This window comes from Ailuropoda melanoleuca, chromosome 2 (assembly GCF_002007445.2).
Source record: "Ailuropoda melanoleuca isolate Jingjing chromosome 2, ASM200744v2, whole genome shotgun sequence".
Lineage (NCBI taxonomy): Eukaryota > Metazoa > Chordata > Mammalia > Carnivora > Ursidae > Ailuropoda > Ailuropoda melanoleuca.
In genome coordinates, this window is record NC_048219.1 from 25485040 (window position 1) to 25507425 (window position 22386).

General features: G+C 42.0%; 1 protein-coding gene and 1 pseudogene across 7 annotated transcripts in view; both read left to right on the forward strand.

The window, feature by feature from the left end:
* Nucleotides 1–22386, forward strand: part of ELAVL4 (ELAV like RNA binding protein 4) — a 134599-nt gene that overhangs the window by 80720 nt on the left and 31493 nt on the right. For 6 of the 7 annotated variants that reach the window (XM_034652283.1, XM_019802063.2, XM_019802062.2 and 3 more), the window contains exon 2: nucleotides 4185–4425. In XM_034652283.1, coding sequence (XP_034508174.1) covers nucleotides 4185–4425 — 241 coding nt within the window. Of the gene's footprint in view, nucleotides 1–1381; nucleotides 1404–4184; nucleotides 4426–22386 lie in introns of those variants that run through there. The other variant, XM_011227827.3, reaches the window with a different exon arrangement.
* On the forward strand, nucleotides 20143–20775 carry LOC100470693 (annotated as a pseudogene).

Below are 22386 nucleotides of genomic sequence, written 5' to 3' on the forward strand. Positions count from 1 at the left end.
TCTCATTAAGATGTATCGTGTAACCTTAAAATATTATAGTTTCATATTCTTGAGTTTGATATCTCTAGATCTTGGCAATTTCTCTTATTTTAATGTTTTAAAATCCTCTTGATTCACTTGTGTGTCAGATTTCATTCTGACATTTTACATTTCTGAATCGTTTTTTAAGCCTGTCTTGTATCCTGGGATGCATCATTAAGACCAATGAGAGGTCTTATTACATGATGTATATTAACACATTTGCAAGTGTTTCTCACCTTTAGAACTGTACATTTTTATTGAGAAAACTCTGTGTGCATGTGTGTGTTTTCACCAGTTCTTTCTGAGTACACAGAACGATAACCATGTAGTGTGTGTGCAGAGCAAAGAGAGCTCCATTTCCATAAGCCAAGAATGACTTGACCTAATTTATAGGTTTGGTCGGTTGAGGTAGCTCAGTACCAAACACTGCATCTCATGGATCCTTTTCAGAGGTTTGGGCCCAGTTAGGGCTGTCTGACCTACAGATGGGGCTCAACTCCAGGAGTCAGCATAATTTAGGAAATCCACATACGGTGTAAGGAGATCAGAAAGCTGGTTGGGGAACCGAAATTACTCTGCTGTGGACTCGGTACTTCCTAGGCTTCTCTGGAGCAGGGAGACCTGTGAGATGTTCACGTGGACGAGTGCTGGCGTTCACCACACACGTCTGTGAGGCAAGCATCCAGTGAACGAAAGATGAACCTGGCTCTCAGGTGACCTTTAATAGTCGTGGTCCCATAAAATCTCAGCACGCTTAGGTGTGATTTACGTTCTTCTTTATACTCCATCATTAATGCCCCAAAAGCTGCCTTGGTGCAGGGTATTTTCTAGGCGTTTGTGGAGCAGCCTTAAGAAGGGTAACCCGAGAAAGATGGGAGAGCAGGGAATGTGTTTCTCTAGATTGTGGGACTGGCTTGTTTGCCATTAAGTCAAAAGGTAGCTGTTGGGTAGCTCTGTGGTTCTGCCAGCCCAGCCTCCTGAAATGGATAAATTCTGTTTTTAAGTTGCTTATCAAGTTGGCAGGGTTCCTGGTGTTTGTTGCCTGGACACCTGACTCAGTGAAGCAACACAGCAAATGGAGACACTGCTTAGACCCAGGAGGCCCAACAGTTGGGCAGAACAGAAACCTGCCTCCCAGCCAGGAGCTGTGATCATGCTCTGCGACATCATCTCCATTAGCATGTGCCTCCCTTGGGCACGTCTCCCTCATGTTTTCTTGGGCAGAGCAGCTAAATAGGCTTTGTTTGGGTACAGCTTCTATCCGTGCCGAGAAGAGCTTGGTTTAAGATTCTTCTCAGAAACCCTTTGTTTTCTCCTTGCTGTCTGGACCAGCCTTCCAGAATCTCACAGTTGACCTGAATCCAAGAAGTTCTGAGGATGTGGTAAGCAGAGCCACTCAAGTTACTTACATGATGGTCAAGAATCTTAGAAGCTCCTCACCTTCCTCAATCTGCCTTATTCCCTTGGCTCTTCTTGAGGCTGCTTTTTTTTTTCCTTTTGGTTTCATTTCCCATTTGTGATCATTCAAAAAAGGAAACAATTAGAGTAACACCTACGTAGGGCATGATGAAGGATAATAGTCATCATGCCTCCAGGCATTCATTCGGAAGATAAACCTGCACATGAGGCTTTATTCCAGTTTACAAAGAGGAAACTGAGGCGGAGTATTGCAGTAACCTGCCTGAGATCACATAGCTAATAAGTGGTAGAACTAGTCTTAAGTCAGCTGTTGCCTTGACTAAAAACTTACTCCTGCTTTACTTTATCACCTCTGCTTCAGTGAGAAAATAAGCAAAAAACAAAACAAAACCAGAAATTCTCTGAGTATTGGTGAGGATGTGCAGCAACTGGAACTCTGATACTCTGCGGGTGGGAGTGTAAGTGGGTGCCACCATTTAAAAGAGATACTGACAGTGTCTACTAAACAGAACATACATACACTCTGACCCAAAAATAGACTCCCAGGAATATTCCCAACAGAAATGTGTATGTTATTAAACCGTGAGACATGTGCATAATGCTCAGAGCAGCTTTATCTATAATAGTTAAAAACTAGAAACAACCGAAACGTTCATCAACAGAAGAGATAAATAAAATGTGATATTTTCATAATTTCGCAATGGAATTCCATACAGCTGCGGAGAAGAAAAACCTACCGCTGTATCTAACGACATGGATGACACCCAGACATAACGTGTGAAAAGACATAAAAGAGTACATATTGTGTGATTCCATGTGTATAAAGTTCAAAAGCAGATAAAACTGCCCTACGGATTAGAAGTCAGTTACCTTTGGGGGGCAGTGTGAATGATGGAGATAGGGACACCGGAAAGGCTTCTGGGATGCTAGTCATGTTCTATATCACTATCTGAAAGGTGATTACTCAGGTGTGAATCTTGTTCTCTTTGTAAATATTCTTTGAATTGTACCCTTAAGGTATGCATGCTTTACTACATGTATATAAAAGTGTTTATCCCCCAAAATTCTCTCAACAGCCAAATGGTGATAATAATGGAAGCTGCTAGTTATCAGATGTCTGTTAAACCTTGCTTTCCATGTCTATGAGATGTTGAGAATATTAGGATATGACTCATTGCCTTCTTGTGAGGACTTAGTGAGAGAAATCACGTTGGATGATTGGTAGAATGACTTTAATAAATATAATGATGGTGAATTACATTCCCGCCACTATTCAGGTGTTTTCTATACATCATGTCACTACTTTGCAAAGCAGGTGGCATTGTTCCCATTTTTCAAATGAGGAAAACTAAGGCTTCTAGAGTTTCAGTCCCTTCCCCAAGGTCACACAGCTAGTGAATGGCAAAGCATTATTCCATTTCCAAAGAATTGATCAATGTCAGAGGCGAGGGAAGTCCTATCATGAAGGACGAGTGAGAGATGGTGATAGGATAGAGTGGAAAAGTGGGACTGCTGGGCTGCATTTGGGACCAAGGAAACTGAGTGCAGCCCCAGACTCTGCCCCAGTTTCCCGTGATGACAGAATTCACTGGATGTCTCTGGAATTTATCTCAGACATGAGAGTTTTGAACTAGATTTTATTTCCTGAGGTGCCTTCTGGCTCTTCAATTTTGTGATTCTCTATGTTTGTCATGCCACACAGGACCTCTTCATAACCATGGGTTTATATCCATTTTCCATGTAGAACGTTATTCCAGCTTCATCTTCTCAGTACTTTCCCTGAATCCCATCCTGTAAAGCAGGGCTCACTGCTCCCCTACTGTACACCCATTGTCCTCCTGGGAGCCGTTTGCTTGTCTGTGTCCTCAGTAGACCGTAAGGTCCTTGAGGGTAGAGACTGAGATTTATTCATCTCTTTTTTCCCATGCATGCTGCCTGGAACAGTTCACACGTTTGTGGAAATCTTCGTTTAATTAACTACTTGAATCCAAATTTAATTTAAATTTAAACTATTTGCTTTTTGAGTAAAGTGTGAGAGGATAGCCTCGGGCTGTGCTGGACCTAAGGTGGAGACCTAGAGAGAACTCTTCCTTTATGTTTTTTATTTTATTAGAGGTCCAGGAGAAACAGTCACAGAGTGGCTAGGGAGAAAAATCATTAGATGACTTTGTAGCTCCCCAGGATGTGCTTATGAAATCTGAAGTTTGATCAGTGCTTACGTATCAGTGAAAATCTAAATAAACCCTTCCCATATGGAACAGCCCCACTTAATTTAATGTCATTTTACTCTATGAGATAGTTAATAAACAGGTACTGTATTTGATCTTGTGAGCGTAGCCCTCTATATTTAGTTTTTCAGCTTTAATGGAACTATAATTTTAATCATGATTATTACTTTACATTTTAATTATAATTTGGTGTGGCTTAAGTATACATTTCTGAGAGTGATTGTGTAATGAAAACAGGAATTAGCTTTTCATTAACAAAATAATGGGAGAGTTCCCACTGCATTCTAGTCTGTGTTCAAAATCTACAGGCTGGCCTAAAAATAGCGAGGGGAGTTTAACATTTTGGTTAAAAACATGCTTCTAAATTGGCTGTGTTCACAACCCAATCTCTTTCGCTCCATCTTGCTTTATCTTGTTCTCTTTCTTTTCAAAACATAAAATAAAATCTTGAAAGAGACTTTACTTGTGTCTTTAAGATTCAAGAGGCTTATTTTTATTATTTTTATTTTTATTTAGATAATTAGCACCATGGAGCCACAGGTGTCAAATGGCCCGACATCCAATACGAGCAATGGACCGTCCAGCAACAATAGAAACTGTCCTTCTCCCATGCAGACGGGGGCAGCCACAGACGACAGCAAAACCAACCTCATAGTCAACTATCTACCCCAGAACATGACCCAGGAGGAATTCAGGAGTCTCTTTGGAAGCATTGGTGAAATAGAATCCTGCAAACTCGTGAGAGACAAAATTACAGGTATGCTCTTCTTCAATATTCTAGGTTTAGGGTTAGCAGCTACATGGCTCCGTTAGATGTACAGACCTTAGCAGAAATGCACGCAGACGGGGAATGCATCTGTGTCTGCAGTGTGTATCCTGCTTTCCATGACGGCATGGGTACACAGTCATAAACTCACCCATGTGTGTACACAAAACCAGATTGCAGACTGGGAGGCCTGGGAAGCAGAGGAGGATGTTGGAGTTCCTTGGGCTTTACTTTTTGTGAAATAACCCTTTGGTTTTATCCCCTTTTCTTCTCAGTCAGCCCTTCCCTTTGTTCTGCAGTTCTCCATTCTGCCCTCTGCCCTCCCTCTACTCCACACTAATTTTTATCTATTCCTTTCTTCTCGAGCACTTGGTTTGTGTGTGTCCAGTGTTCTTCCATGTGTCTGAGACAGTGTTTTAAAGCGGGGGGCGCTGTGAACTTTGGAAGGAGATCACAACTGCCCATTGTCCCTGGGGAGAAATAGGCTCTAAGGGTAGCAGATTATTCTGGAATGTAACTACTCCGCAGTAGGAAGGAGAAGCTTAATGAGGAGCTACAGTTGAGGTATTTTATTTCGTTTCGTTTTGTTTTGTTTTGAAGATACTCTTTGAGAAGCCAGAGACTTTTTACTTGAAAGTAAAACAATACCCAAACAACTTCAATACTTGAAATTTTTAGCTTCTGATTTTTTCCTCATCAACAACCATTTGTGGAGGACCTAATGTTTGCCAGACACGATCATTCTTTGGGGGTAACGTTTCCCTGTAATCTTTTTGGAAGTGAGAAGATTCCCTCAGAAAACTGCTGGGCTACATCACGATGGCAGTGCAGCCACTGCGCTATGGCATTCGGCTCCTAAAATCATTCGCACCCAGCTGAGTGGCATTTTTCAGCATGGACTTCAGTTTCCCTTTTGCTGGACAGTTTAAGTGGCAAGCAACTGGCCTAGGTTAGAAAAAGGAAACTATCGTTAAAATAGGAAGATACATCATCTTCATTTTTCAGTCGGGGAATCCGTGGTACATGTGTGCATGCTGCTATCTGTGTTCTCCAATTTTCTGCTTCACTTGTAAATCTGCCTCCCATATAAATTAGACATTTTGCAAAATCATGAAACTAAAATAACTGTTGAAAATAAAAGTCACAGAACCCTCCAAACATAATTTCCTCATCTATAAAGTTGGAAAGAATATTTATCTCAAAGGGCTTCTGGTGAGGATGAAATGAGAGACTGGGTGTATTTACAGCACTGCCTGGCATAATGCCTCACGCCTGGTGGTCTCTCAGTAAATGGGAGATGTTGCTATTACAGATACAGGTAGTGTGTTACAAGGAGAGCGGCTGAACAGAGAAATTTTATCAAGGTCTCCAAATAGGGCCAGGGCTTTGAGGATCTTATCTGAGAGCGCTGGATCATCCGTCCTTTCACAGAATTGCCTGCGCTCCCAGAAAGCCAATGTTTAGATTTCTGAATAATCTTTATGTAATAGGATGATAATTCAAACAAAATTAAAACCAGTTAACCATATGATTCTTCCTCCTACTCCTGTATAGAAAATGTATTTTTGGTGGAGCCGTACCTTCTAAATAGGGACTCTGCCAGCTATATTAGTGAATATTATTAATCACCTTTTCAAAAGAATTCCCTTAGAACGGTAGTGAGATTTTTGAAAAGTACTGATTCATGGTGTTGTTCCTTGTTTTCTAAAGACACATGTTTAAACAAGCAGATTCCTTTACTGAAAGAATGCTAATTTGGTAGTTCACCGAGTGGATTTGAATAGGAGTGACAGCTTCGAAGACAGCCTTTAATTTGGTATACAAAACCAAAATTGTCAACTCTGGTTTGTTCAGCACCCTCTCCAGCACAAGCAGAGACATACAGTAGCATCTGAGCTTAAAGAAGAAGCTTATGGGTTGAAAGCAGAAATATAATTCAGGCATAAATTTATAATTATGCATTTTTTAAAATTTCAGGCAAAAAAATTTTTTTATTTGCAGAGAACTTACGGGAATGAGGCAAGGAAATATAGAGAGACCAGAGATATTTGCCCTCATTTGGTAGCAGTGTTTAATAAAAGTAGAACTTGTGGTTGTAAAGAGCGCTTATTAAATTCTTCGTTTACACTACCTAATTAATTCTAGCATTTTAAATTAACAGTGAAACTGGTCCCTGCTGTACCATTCCATAGATGCAGCATATTTCCTCCATCCACCAGTTGTTCAGGTTTAATTGACTACGCTAAAAGTCAGAGAGGGAGGGAGAGATAGGGCTGTGGGGAGGTAGGGAAGGAGTGAGGATCGCTCTAATGGAAGACCCTCTGAGGCCTACATTTGGTGGTAAGTGATGATAACACGGTCTGGGAGAGGTGAAGTGTAACACCAGCCAAGTTGAAAGGCTGCGGCTGGTGGTTCAGAAGTCAGGGTGAATGACATCATAGGTATTTTTGTTGCCCTGATTTTTAACATCCCAGTCCCCCCTTTTCCTCCAACACCTCCTACAGATCTCAATACATCTCGATCCTGTGAAGTTTACAAGGAGTTCTAAATATCTAGTGGGAGGATTGGGGGGTGGGAAGTGGCGAAGAGATAAGAATTCAAGATTAAGATTTTCCAGCCCAAACCACTCCCTAAGAGAATGGATTCCCTTAGAAGGTTCTGGCTTATCAAATTGAGAGAAAGAGAGACATTGGGAGGAAGAGAAGGAGAGAGACTTGTTGTTGATGGCGTTGCATGTGGGCTGGGTTCCCTCGTGGCTGTCAGTTGTCAATGAAGGCTCCGTTTGAGAACACAGAGGAAATTTGGGCATGGACTTCGATGTTTGGTGCTGAGGGCATAATTGTTATCATTTATCAAGTACTTACTCTATGCTAAGTACTTGCTCAGCACCGGACATACCTTATTTGATTTAACACTGAGAGCAGCCTCTGTTTTCTTAGATGAGGACACTGAAACTTTGTGAGGTCAAGTAACTTCTCCCGGCAGCACGGGTATTACCAGGTGGTGGAGCTGGGGTTCACCCCCAGATTGCTAAAGCGTGATCTTACGTGGAAGTATGGGCAGGGTGCCTCTGCCAGTGTTGAGTGAAGACCCCTGCCTAACCCCCACCCCATAACCCAATGAAACATTGCGATCTCCTGAGTAGCAGTTGCTGGCCACCCTCTGGAACGTCTACCTAAAGCACCACGCTTTCAACTAGACTCCTGTGTATAACAGGAACCAAAGATAACAATATTTATCATCCTCTGGGGATACAACTCAGCCTTCAGAGTAGAACCAAATTTACTGAAAGTGCCAGGTTTAAGATTCTGTTACAGTGCTTTTGGACATCTCTGATACTTATCTTCTCAGAGATATTAGATTTTCTTTTTCCAATTGGTAAAGGACACTTATCAGGATAATCTAGGTACCAGGGAGAAAACATGTCTCCCAAGTTGCTTTTGTGTGCTGCCGTGGACACGCAATAGCACCGGAAGCCACATTCTTCCTTTCTCTCCTGCATCCACCTGCAGGCTCTGCTGCTGGAGAGAAAGGGAAGTACGTGGCCCCACACTTTTGTGCAACCTAGAAACTCAGGCAAGAAAACATCAAACCCCCAGTAGAAATTATGTTATTCCTATGAACTGCAGAGAATTGAATTAATTTCTAATTTTTAATATTATGGCCCTTTTGTTTTTTCAAGCTTTGAGATTGCATTACAGATGCTCAGTATTTTAGGGGAAGAAACATGGCTTAGGCAGGATACAGTTAGGTGGCTCAGGGGATATCTTAAAGCCAGAAGAGCTGGAATGCTAAATTACATCTTAATAATTGTCTATCTTGTCATCACCCCTCTCCAAAAGGAATAGAGAAAGGAGGAAAAAGGTAACCAAAAAAAAGATCCCCAGAAATAAATCAGTGTACAGCAACAAACAGTTCGATCTGCCTATCTAGATTGTGTGTTTATTTGCATCATAGCGATCAAAAAAAACAATTATATTTTTCCTTGATGTTATGCTTCATGTGCCCATGCAGCGTAGTTTTTTTTATCCATTTCGGGCTGGTAAGAGCTCTGAAGGGAGGGTTTTGAGGACAGAGTGGTCCAAACTGAACATTATCCATTATAAAGCAGAATATAAGGAGTGACCTGGGTATGGAACAGACTGTAAGGACTGTAGAGGTTGATAAAGGGTGAGGTCTGTGTTAGCTGGAGTTGCTGGGAGAGGTTTGAAGACAGGGTTAGGATTTAGGTAGAGGGAAGGAAAGCAAAGGTATAGAGCTAAAATCCCAGTCTAAGAACAAAAGACTTTTTTATTCTTTCGTGCTCTGGACACAGGCAGGAGAGCTGGGCCATGCCTCTTTGGAAACAGCGACCTAACACGAAGCAGCGTTGCCAGCTGAAGTTAAGCAGACCAAAAAAATGAAGCCGGTTAGAGTAGCACCCCAACAGGCAAAGACGGCATTTCCTAAACCTCACCTCTAACCCATTCTTTCATTTTTTTTTCTTTCTAACACATGTCTTTGGCCTAATTAATGTTATCATTCAGTGGAGAAGAGAACAAGGCAAAAAAGACTCTTCACTACTGTGGCCATCAGGGTGAATAATGCTTTGCCTCCACTTTTCATATCTGGAATCACATCTCTAATTAAAGGAACCAACTCAGTTTTGATTTGGTGACACTGGGTTGCTTCTGTTCTTTCTCGGATTTGTGAAAATGCAGTTAATCCTATGTGTCCCTCTCAGTAGGTAACATGTAGGACATGGACTATGGCAGTGCAAGGCCAGGAGGCATTGCATGGAATACAGTCTCTTGGGTTGAAGACAGAAAGGAGAGTCAGGACTGTGGATTGCTTTAGGTTACCTCATATACTTTGAAGGAACTGGACTTATAGGGCACTGTGGGAATTTGATTGAATTTTACTTCTGAGGTAACTTTATAAAACAATAAAAGACCCTGAAAAATTCTAAAATATGAAAGTGCTTTTAATTCACTCCCGACATGTGAATTCAGCCCTAAGGTGAGTTATTGGTATACTTTCTTACATCATCTAGCAAAGACAAATAAAAATAATAGCAGCAGCTTTTGTATGTTTATGTGTGCCTTGTGTGTGTTCTGGGCACTGCATTAGATGCTTCAAACATAGTAGCTCATTTAAATAGTAAATTGGGATTTCTTGGAGACTCATGTAATAGCCAGTGTTTATTGTGCACTTACTATGTGCTAAGCATTGTGCTGAGATCAGTAGGTGGAATTTCATGTAATCCTCAAGATGGTTATTTTACAGTTGAAGAAACTTGGATTTAGGAATGATTGAGTAATTAGTCCAAGGTGACTCAGCTTCCAAGTAGGGGAGCTGGGACTTGAACCCAGGACTGTCTAATTGTGAGTTGTCCAATTTATAATTTATCTTTGGCAGTTTCTCTAAAAATACTCGACTGACTTCTCCCCTTTGCAAACCAACTCAGCTTTTGTTACCTAGGGAATGAAAACTTTTAGTTCAGGGAAACATAATTAGAGTTCAAAATCTTTTGTTTTGGAAAAGGGTATACTATGCATTAAAAAAATAAGAAGAACCAGTGGTTTTTTTTAATTAAGCAGGTCACTGACTACCTGAACGAGAAAGAACAGACTGAGTGGTTTTTAACTTCCGATTTTGTTTCTTCACAAAATACTCTTCACTGTGTTCAACTTTTCTTTCTTTTGCAAGCACTGTATTAAAATGGATGCTGTCTTAAAGTTAAGCATAGTTAAAACCCAGCCTCAATTATGCATAATCCAAGAAAATCCCAAGATATTGATTAGCTAAATGAACTTTTCTACGTGCACATCAGAGGGATATCCATTAGTGATGGGAAGGGTAGAGGAAATAGTAGCATTTATCAGCACATTTTGTTGCTGACTTTGAAAATGTGCTTGGTACAGTGCAATGTGTCTCTTGAATTCAGAGGAAAATCAGGCAGATTTGCATCTGTCATTTTATTTATCACCTCCCTGCAGTCATCTTATATGTATTCCACAAAGAAGAATGAAAGAATTTTGATTCGTTGACTTGGGGAGGGAAATGGATTATTGTTGGGGTGAATGGAAAATACTTAGTTTGGAGAAGATTTGGCAGCCTAGTGGGGTTACACAATGGGAGAATGGGGGTCTCCCTTATTAAGGAGAACTTGGAAAATGTCAGAATGTTAACTGCAGACAGTAAACCATGTAATTATTGTGCCTCTTACACACCCATCAGGGGCAATCAGAGACCTCCTGTCTTTTCTAATTAGGATAGGTTGGCAACTGAGTGGAGCTGTGAGGCTTAGAATTTTTACAGGTACATTCTGCTTCTTTCAACATAATTCTTTTCCCAGGATGGCAGTAGTCAGGATTACAGACCAGGTATGGTTTCCTTTTGCCCCCTGGCTGCCTTCCCCTTCATCTTCCCTTCCATATCAGATGGTTCTGCCCTGCTTCCAAACTCAGATAACCATAGGAAAGTATTCTCACATCCCAGGAGAGATGTCTCAAAGGATTTTTACCTAGGATGTGAATCAGGCCTGGGTATTTTAAGGATTTTCTATTTCTGTACTTTAGCTGACTGTTTGGTTCATAGGACCAATTCCCTGTTCACCTGGCTTCCCCTCCTTCCCCCAGTATATACATACACACCCCACACACACTCCTTCCCTCCATCCTTCCCCCCTTCTCTGTGTGACCTGGTTGATTGAGACTAGGAACTAAGGAAGAAGGTAATGTCAAGCTGAAATTTCCACACATTATCTAAAAATGTAATTCATCAGCTTCAGGGTAGGAGGAAAGTGCTTTCTGAAATGTGTTAATGGGAAATTCATTTTTTTCTTGTCTTCTGGGAGGTGTGGCAGGGTGATTTCTCTTTTCAGTCTGCCTCACCCCACCCCATTCCACATCTCCCTTACTGCTCTTAACTGATGAACTCTGTATCTGTCTTTATTCCTTGTAAGAACTAAAGATCTTTAAGTTGCCTTTTTATTTTTTCTACAGTCCCCAAATTGAGCTTTGATGGGAGAAGATATTTCTAGTTTGGAGAGAAGATAAAATTCAAATAGAGACCATATATTTGTATAAGGCTTTTACATTTGTAAAACATTTTCAATCAGCCAACAGTATTTATTTAGTGTCTGCTCTCTCAGACCAAATAAATGTTATTCCCTTTCCCTCTCTCCTCTTAAATTCTGTATCAGAGTCTGTGAGGAAGCCAGAGAGGATAAGACACAGTTTGTGCCCCCATGTTGCTGCTAGCAGGGCAGCGATGGGGGAAGCCAGGACGCATTTGGGGGCCCTGCAGCAGCCTGCAGGTCTGGAAGGAGCTGGGATACACAGCACTAGACGTCCACCTTTGCTGTTTTGTGGAGGGTTTTGTTTTGTTTTTCACCAAGGTCCAAATTCACCCTTCCTAACCTTAGCTATTAGTTTTATTAGCACAGAAAACTCATAACAATCAGTGAAGTTGGAGTTTTGGTGGAATGCCTGCTGTGTGTCAGCTACAGGGTGAGGCACTTTATTGTATGTTATCTCATCGAAGCTTTATGTCAGTTATGCATGATCAGTGCTATTATCCCCATTTTATAGATAAGGAAGCCAAGACTGAGAATCAGCTGGAGAGCTGTGACTGCAAAGTCTGCAGTCTTTCTGTTAACCTTATCAGTCTGCCTCTGCTGAATGAATATGAAGACATCAACTATGGGTGTCCAAAGGAGAAACAGATGACAGCGGGTTGGGGATCTCGGAACAAGTGTCAAATAGGAGTGAGCCTTGATCTTGGTAGAGAGCAGGTCGTGGGAGACTGGTCCATGAAGAGGAAGCACCTGAGCCAAGTTTCAGAGACCTCTTCAAGGGATAGTGAATGGAACAGGCAGGACCATTCTGTGGGTAAGCCTTATTGCCCCCTTTGTGTTGATGAAATAATGGAAGCTCTGAAAGGTTATGTAAGTTATCCAAGGTCACAGCTAATAAGAGGTGGGGCTGAGATTTGAACCCCAAGTTTGTCAGACTCCAAAGTCTGTGTTTTTCTATTTTGCTAATAAATAACCCGACCTAACACAGAAGGAGGTGGACAGTTTGTAGACTCCTTGTGGCGTCTATGATTTGAGAATCATTGTTTATCTTGCTGAGGTCAGGTACATGATCTCTCACTGACTCTCTTTCCACCTCCTTCAGTTTCTTGCTGATGTCTAAGTTTGGCTTTCAGCTTGGCCTGTGTTTTGTAGTTGGATATCTGATGATATGTGAGGTCCCATTACCATTGAGTGGATACAGCTAGTTAGGGTAATTACTCTAATTCCTAGGGCTGCTGGTGGAATTTCTCATCACAAACATCTTGAATTGGATTAAATCATTTTATTGGTGGTATGGCATAAAATGTATACTTAATAATCCCCAATACTTGCCATTCGTGTTTGTTTTCAAAGCCTTTTATTTTCAGTACTTCCTCTGACCCTTTTGAAATAGCCAATATGGACAATGTGTATACTCGCTTTACAAATGAGGCCAGTGCAGCCCAAGGAAGACTTGAGTCAAGAGCACTTGGCTTCCCATTTTCCTCGCTCTTTGTTCTTCCCTTTTTTCTTCTTTTTGCTTGCTGCCTGTCCTGGCTCCTCTTTTTGCCTTTTTATTTACTTACATGCCATTTGATTGAAAAAGGATTTGAATTGGCTTTATAAGGTAATATGGAAGAGAGCTAGAATTAAAATAGCTATGGATTTTTTAAAAAGCAAGGTAGAGCAAACTGTGTGTAGAATGCATGGTAAAAGGAGAACTAGAATGAAAATTAAATTGAATGTGGCTAGGTGACTTGTCCGAGAAGTAACATACCACCTAGCCCAAGTGTTATTTACATCAAGGAAAAATAGATGGTGACAACCTTGATCCCATTCTCAAGTGGTGACCAGGATCCCAGCCCTACCCCTCTGCCCCCCACACTCACATTATCGCACAGACCTCTGTGGAGACACTTGCCAGCTGTACATAATACAGGGTGGGATATGAAACCTGAAATCACATACATAGAGTTTTCCCTTCCTCATCTTTCTTGTTTGAACCCATGTTGGATTGATTGACATGTTTTTTTCTGGCCAGGGCAGGCAGTGACAGAGAGAAGATGCCTAGTGGAGTACCTGTCTTCACTGTTTTTGTAAATACTGTGCCAAAGGGGGTGTTCTGAATTGGGCCTTCTTGCTCGCGGCCAAGAACTGAGGTATTACTGGCTTCTGGGTCTCTTCAGTCTTCCCCGTCCCCTCAAACCCTGAGTCTGGGCACAGAGGCGCTCCAGTCCTCTGCTTGCATCTCCCTGCTAAGGGTTCCTACAGTGAGTTCTGGCAGGTTCCCCATTGCCCCAGACTCTGAGCTGGACAGCAAACAGGAAAATCAAATGTTACTCTCACTTCCTGGTCCTGATCCCACAAACTGGAACTGGTCCTCAGCCACCTTTTCTCTTCCCAGTGCCCCTTGCCAGTCAGTGGAGCTTTCCTAATGAGGTGGACCACGCTCTAGGTACAAAAGAAAGTGAGCACGACTGCAGTGTGCCACACTCCCCCCCACACACACACAGCCCCAAATGCTTCCTTGTCAGAAATACCAGACACAGTGCAGTGAACTAACCAGCAGTGAGACAGACATCAGTGAGAATCCTGCACCATCCCCCGGCCCCCCTCACGCACACACTGAATAGGTATGTGCCTGGCCTTGCATTAGTCATTCTGTCCCTGTGGAGCTCCATTTTCTCGGCACACAGTAAGAAGACAGATCCTTACCTTACCTTCCTTGCATGGTACCTGGCATGCAAACCAGCTGGTTTGCAAACTTGCAACCTTGCAAAACACAGGTTGTAAACTGAAGCAACCTATAAATGGGAGGGCCCTTGTGTCTTCCTTCTTCTCACCAAGTGTCCTACCCCTGGGCCTACAGATGGAGAAGGAGAGAGGAAAGGAAAAGTCGAGATCTTTCTGTTCCTGGTTCAGTCCTCAGTTATGTAATTCCAAGGAGGAAGTAGGAGCTGCCATAAGAGAAGGCCAGAGAGTGGAATGGGACCTCACATTGATTAAGCACCGCTGGACGCCAGTTGCTTTATGTCTGTTAGCTCATTTAATCCTGACCACAACCCCAAGAGGTAATAGCAGCCCCATTCTTTAGATGAGGAAACCAAAGCTCATGCTGTTTGAAGTGCCTGACCACACTGTCTGTGTACCCCTGTCTGTCTGACCACATGCTGCTGCCACTGGGAACAAGAGACCTGCACAGAGAGGGCTCCTCGCGTTCTTGCTGCTTCATCCTGAATCGTGCGTGCGGCTGTGTAGGATGTATTCCAGCAAACCTCAGAAATAGCTGCAGTAATAATGAACAGCAGTTTTTGTGGTTCTGGAAGATTGTAAATGAAAGCCTTTAGTTCAATATTTGAAAATGCCAGGATGGTTTCCGAGATTGTTTTTAAAATCAAGCCACCTTTATGAGTGGCAATGTGATAAAATGGAAGGATCCACCAAGTTCTCATTCTAGCTATGGGACTTCCAGTGGATCGAACCATTCTGTGCCTCCGATTGTTGCACATAAAATGAGGATAATAACACTGGCTCTTTCCACCTGACTGTGTGTCGACATGAGATGAGCTGCTAATGTGTTGTAAGTCTTTAAAGTGCTATACCAATTCAGGCTATTACTATGGTCACCTAGAAGATAGGACGTTATAAGCAGGGGATTTATGAGGGTAAAGCAAATACCAAACCCCTTGTGATAAGCTAGTTTTGCTTTCTAGTCTGGTTTCCAGATGTTTTGTTCAGTTATCTGCGTACATCTCAACAAAAGCTGATTAACTGTCTCAGACATCAGTGTCTAACTGTTATTAATGCTCAGGCTGATCAAATTACAATGCCACAGATCCTACTTGTGCTGTTAATATTAGATTTTGGATTCCGGTCTATAATGAATGATTTTTCCTCCATGCATTGGAAAAATTGGTTAGCAGGGTTCATAAGAAAGTTTAATTAGCAGGCTGTTTGTGAAAATAGTGGTTGTGAGTCATTGTTCAGAATGAACTAATGTTGCTGAATTTGTTCTCCTGTTCTTGAGCAGCCGCGTAGGAACCTCGGGTTTGGGAAGCTGGTGTCTGCATGCTGCCCACTTGAACTGCCCGTGTAATGAACTAATGACAAAAACAGCACATTTTAAATCCCAGAGAGGAAGAGGAGCTGTAGTGTAGTTGTGTTTTTGTGTGTGTGTGTGTGTGTGTCTTCCCAGACAGATATTCCCAGGGAATATCGTGCACCTACTAAAATCTGGAACTGTGCTAGGCAGGGTAGCCCAGTAATGAAGAGCTAGTCTGCTTGTGTTAGCATCCTGGCCTTACTAGTTACTAGCTGTGTAACAGGCAAATTACAGTGAAAAGAGACCTTAGATGTGTTCTCTGGCTTGGTTTCCTTTCTTCTGTGGGCCCCTCTAGCATCTCAGGAACTATAGCTCAGAGCACAGGCCCAGAACCCCCAGCTCAGGGCAATTATATCCTGAGGAAGTGTTCAGTCCTGTTTCAAAGAGTAATGGTCATTTGGGAATCTCATCTTAAAGTCACTCCCAAAGGTATTTAATAGGTAATATGTTTATTTAAAAGAGGTTTTGTGACCAAATGAGTTTGGGGAAACTGAAGTGAACCAAGTTAAAACAGGGTCTCTTTTTATCAATACTTCTTTGAGTCTGTGCTAATGTGCATTATAAATCTTAAAAGGAAGGGTATGATACGTAACCTTCCCCTTGGAACCTTTATTCTCCAGCATTTTATGGACTTTTGTTCTAAGCCAGGTCGGAGGGATGGTGTTCCATTAGGGATACGTTTGCAGGTAGAAGGGAAGGGGGCGGTTTGGGACAGTTCCTACCTGATGAGTTCATTCTTTTGTTAAGAAAGAGGTGGGGTCCTCTTTTGCACATGGGTGGGCAAGTGGAGGCCTGGTGTCCTAGAAAAGTCTTACTAGCTCCCAAGAGAAACTGGATATGGCACCAACGCAGCCCCAGCACATATTAGGCATTTTTGTTGAAAGTCACTGAATACTGAGCATGTTCTGGGCACAATTTAAATCATGAGTTCATTTGGCTTTCTGTCAGGGTGACATTTCATTTTCCATTGCCCAAAAGAGCCGAGCCATGGAAGGTGTTTACATTTTGTGATTCTCACACACATTCCCGGGCATTCCTTCATTTTCACCTCTCCCAGGCACTTGACTCAGTGTAACGAGGCTGGTCACACTGGCACGGTATAGCCATTCTCTGAGAAGCCCTTAGCTTTAAAAAAAAAAATCAGAGAAGATGGCTTCTCTCCTTCATTCCTGCTCTACGGACCCATTTCTGCGTGAGTCCTTTGTTCTTGATTTTTATTTCTTGGTTTTTTCTTATTTCTTACCTGCAAACTGAATGGTGATGAAAAGGGAAAATGTGGTTTCTTTCTTGTTTCTTTTCTTTTTCATGGATCTGGGGAATTTCTCTTTTAACATTTGTTGGAACCAAACATGGTCATGAGCTTCCTGTCTGTACTTTACTATCAGTGAACTCCTTGATGATAGGGATGGGGTGCTAACTTCCACATTTCGCTCTTAGTGGTAAGTCGAAGGCCAGAGATCCCCAAGCCCATTTCAGAAATGACAGACTGATAAAGATTCTCAAAGTCCTTCTCCAGCTCACACCTGATGTCCTAACTTCTCTCTGCACAGACAAGTTATTTATCTCACCTCCTTCATCCAGAGCCATGAATTTTCTTTTACTTTGGATAGAGGCAGTTTTAATAGATTTATATTCAGTTAATATTTATGAAGCATCTACCTTGTGCCAGGCCCTCTCACATACTTTATCTCATTTAATCTAAATCCCAACATGATATCAGGAGCCTCTCTACACATGCTTTATACAAACAGTGTCTGATGGGAGTTTTGGAAGCTGTTGTCTTTAGTGTTAAGCACAGCACTTCCTTTCACCCACAGACATTTCACCCACAGACAGTCTCATTTTGCCCGAAGGCTAATTACAGTGTATGTAATTAGTACTAACCTGAAAACTTTTTCTACCTCTTCTTCCTTTGTTGCTAGACCGTTGTCTAACATCGGCTGCGTTTCTGGTATCATCTGTTGGTGCACATCCATTCTGGGTGGCAAGTCTTGTCTGTCTGACATCCAAACCTTTTGTTTTATGTGAGAGCAAGCCAACCAAGAATTAAGAATTCTGGTTCATTTCTCTGGCTAGCTGGGAGTTTGCCAAAATCCTCCTCTTTTTGTTTCAATCCTCGTTAAAAATATGTTTGAATGTTTGACTGTTCTTTCCTGTCTGTGAGAATATTCTGCACATAATTTAATTGAATGTTGCTTCGATTAAGAACCTTTCATTGCCCCAGGGTCATCAGTCTGAACACTTCCCTTTGTGTGATGGATGCAGAGGGTACGGTGGTTGTCGCTGAGGTTTCTATTATCCCTGGCACATTCCCTATTTTTCCCTTTCAGCTTTTTTTAACACTAAGTACTCGATACTAGCTTTTTATCTTATGAATCACCTTTCTTCCCTGAGCAGACAGAAGAAAAATAGGGTTCAGATAAGTTTCATTTTGTCATTTATTGAGGTTTATTATTGAAATATATATTTGAAGATCTGTCATTTGGAGCAACTTATTTTATAGGACAAAACAAAAGAGGTTAAAAAAAACTCCTTTGAGAATTTGTTGGTTGGCTTTCTCTTTGGAATAATGTAGTTTTGTAACCGGTCCTTCCTGCTTTGGGAACTGCTGGAAATCGTTGTATATACTCTGTGCGTTTCCATGTACCTTACCCCAGTAACAGAGGCTTTGTGTCACATTTACTTGAACAGTTTGGTTGATACTGTCTCTGAAATCGGAAAACTCTAATAAAAGTCTGTATGGACTTTGGAGCCAGATGGACTTGTGTCTTGGGATCTGAGGCCTCTGGACATTGGTCTTCTTGAATGTAAATGGCAGTGATGATGCCTAATTGTCGGATTGTTTCAAGGAGTAGATGAGACGATAGACATAAAATACTCAGCTAGAACTTGAATGTTCTCACCAAAAATATGAGTAAGTAAATAAATAAATGTATACGTATATTAAATCATCACAATGTACACTTTAAATATCTTACAATCTTATTTGTCAATTATACCTCATTAAAGCTGAAAAAAAAAAACAAAGCTCTCAGTACAGTGATTGGCACATGGTAACCACTCAAAAAATTACTATTTTTTTTTAAGAGTGAGAGAGTAGGGAGGGGCAGAGGGAGAGAGAGAATCTCAAGCAGGTTCCACACCCAGAGCAGAGTTGATGCAGGACTCAATCTCATGACCCTGAGATCGTGACCTGAGCTGAAATCCAGAGTCAGACGCTTAACCAACTGAGCCACTCATGTGCCCCCCAAAATAACTGTTTTTGTTCCTATTTATTCACTTGTCGAATTTGTTAACTCATTCATCCATTCTACATAGATTTATTGAAAGCCTACTATGTGCCAGCCATTGGTCATACCAAGATTAACAAGATTCATATTCCTGCCCTTAAGAGATTTAGGGTCCAGTAAGAAATGTATTTAGTTCAGCAAGCTTATATTGAATGCCCACTGTGGGACAAGTGCTTTGCTCATTGCCGTCTTGATGCCCCATGATGAGTTCTCAGCTTCTGGGGAAATTACATCCACTCAGGAAGCCAGAATGTAACCTCTGGAAATAACCTAGTACTGGTTCAGTGTAATTTTAAATACTTTGGGAATTCAAAATAAGGACGGCTGGGTCCTATCTTTTTCCATAGTGTTTGTTGTTGGCAGAAAGCAGACACACTAGAAATTTCAGATACCTGAATGTTTCCTGGATCTGTGCCAGAGGTCGAGGGAGATGTCACACATACATCTGAGCACAGATTCAACTTGGAAGCAGTATTGACAGTTCAGGTTGATATTAACAATCCGCGGCCTCCTGGACGCAATGGCTATAAACTGAAGGGCAGGTCTCTCTCATCGAGGAACGGATGCTCATGTCGTCCCCTCCTGTTGGAATGCCCTTCTCTGTCTATTGCCTGCCTATCTCTTATCAGTCTTTTTTAATTCATCTCAAAAAGCCCTCTGTCCTTCTAACTGTCATAACACTGAACCATACCCTATTGTCATTAATGATTCATAGGTCTGACTCTCCTACTAGACCATGAACTCCTTGCTTCTTCCTTGGTCCTCAGTTTTAGAATCTATAGAACAGACTTGAAGACAATTGATACTAAAGTCCTTTCCAAGACTGTCATTCTGTGATGTACTAGATCCAGGCACAACCAAGGTAGAAGGTGGGAATGGGATACTTTGAGGGTTTATATTGGAATTAAATGGAAAGAATGAGGACTTGGAGATAGTACTAGAAAACCCAGGCTCTCTCAAAGTCTCAGGCACACTGTGCCATGCATGTCCAGCAGGTGTGTTTAGCATACAAATGAGCACGTATTCAAGAAACCAGGGCACAGCAAAAAAGTGCACAGGCTCTGGAATCACATGGGTCTGGCTGCTATTCTGTGGCCAAATAACCGTGGGTATGTTATTTCTACTTTCTGGGGCTCAGTTTCCCCTTCTGTAAAACAGGGATAGAAATGCCTGCTTCAGAGGTTGTGAAGATTTACATAATGATGTATGTAAAGTGTTTAGCCCATAGTAGGTACTTAGTAATTATTCTCTATTCTTTTTATTTCTTCAGTTAGAAATCAGGATAAACTGAAACCAGTTGGGAGTGTTGGATCTAAAATAAATAGAATTTAGCTCTTTCCCTGCTGACGCCGAGTAGCGCGTAGGCAGAAGGTCAGGTGCACTCAAGTTGCAGCTCCACCCGTAACCCACTGCCATGGTCAAGGAAGGCATTGCTGCTGGAGTTGGCATGGGCGCTAATACTGGTTTACAAGAGGTGTTGAAGACTGCCCTCATCCACGATGGCCTAGGAGATGGAATTCACAAAGCTGCCAAAGCCTTAGACAAGCACCGAGCCCATCTCTGTGGGCTTGCGTCCAACTGTGATGAGCCTATGTATGTCAAGTTGGTGGAGGCCCTTCGTGCTGAACACCAAATCCACCCAATTAAGGTTGATGGCAATGAGAAAGCAGGGGAATGGGTAGGCCTCTGGAAAACTGACAGAGAGGGAAAAGCCTGCAAAGTGGTTGGTTGCAGTTGTGTGGTGGTTAAGGACTATGGTGAAGAGTCTCAGCCAAGGATGTCACCAAGCAATCCTTCAAATGCAAGAAATGAACAAATAGGAAACTCGGTTCTTGTTCCTCAAATAAATAAATAAAACATAATTTAGAATCTCTGACTCTTAGCATTAGAAGGGATCAGTCGATCTTGCTGACTGCTGCCATATCCCCTGATAAAACATTGATCTGGTCTCTGTTTGCATACTTCTAGTCAGGTGGCCCTTACCACCTCACAAGGCTGCCACACCCTTATAAATCAGTATTAGAAAGTTCTTCCTTTTATCAAGGCAGAAATCTACTCCCTAACTTTCTTCTCTCTGATCTTTGTTCTCTCCCGTGGGGCACCACATGGCAAGTCTACCCCTGCTTTCTCATGACAGCCTTCCAAATATTAGAATTGGCTCTGAGCAACTCTAGAGTCTTCTCTCCTTCAGACTAAAGGCTGCAGTTCTTTCTGAAAGATGGGCTTGGTTCCTCTGGACATGGGTAAGGCCCTGGTAAAAGAGTTTGCTGCTCTTTCTGGTTGCTTTCTGATTGGTACATGAGAGTTTGAATGTGGTTAAGAGGATGTAAATATGTATGTGAATAGATAATATTCATCCATTCACCCGACAGACATTTCCTGGGTATCCAACAATGTCGTGGACCCTTTGGTAGGCCCTGGGGATACAGAGATGAATAAAATATCATCTTGGCCTCAAGTTGCCCCCAGTCTAGTGAGGAACAGAGTCACGTCAAGAGATGGTTTCAAAAAGATATTTCAGTAGGAGTGTTTACCTGATCTGCAAAGCTGTGGGGCGGGGGCTGAATGGTTTTCATACATGTCCTATTCAACAGCACTACAGAAGCAGTTTGAAGAAATCAGGGCTGCCCCTTTCCTCTTTTCAGGCACTTAACAAGTGCAGTGGTACGTTGCCCTCACGTTCACTTGTGTCATTGCTCCAACATGGCATGCATGCTCCTGCCTCAGGGCCTTTGCACAGATTTCCTCTGCCTGGGATGCCCTTCCCTCAGATAGGGGGGACTGGCTGCCTCCTCTCCCTCAGGTCTCTGCTCTCATGTCACCTTAGCCTTACTTGACCCTCTATTAAAAAATTACAACCCCATCCCCTCCACTGTCGTCCCCCCTCTGTGCTTTATTTCCTCCCAAGAACTCACCATCATCTGACAAACTTTATATTTTATTTATGTTTCTTGTCTTGCTCCATCACCCCCAATCAGAATATAGATTCAGTGATGGCAGAAACCACGAATTTTTGTTCCGAACTATAATCTCGGTAAATGGAACTATGTCTGGCACATACTAGGTGCTCAGTAACTACCTGTGGGGTAAATTTATGCAGTGCTTGGATTCAGCCCTCAGGTTGGAAGCTCACCCCTTGATGGGAAACCCCTTTCAAAATTCTGTTTCTTCAAAACTAAACTCACACGCCCCCACCTCCAGGAAGCCTTCTGTACTCTGCTCAGTCAGAATCAGTCTCCATCTCCTCTCTGTTCCTGTATATAGTTTTAAAAGAAGTATCTCTGATATATTTATTTTTTGCTGAACTAAAATTAATTCTTATATCCATCTTTCCCTTCTACATATTAAGTTCTCTGAAGTCAGGAACAATTTCTTGGTCATTTTGGGGCCCACTCATAGTATCCAGAATGTTGTAGGTGCCCGTTAAATATGGACTTTGTGTGCCTGTTGTATATCATGTGCTCTGATATAAAAGTAAAGCATCAGAAACATTCTCTGCCTTTAAGAAGATTGGGGCCTTA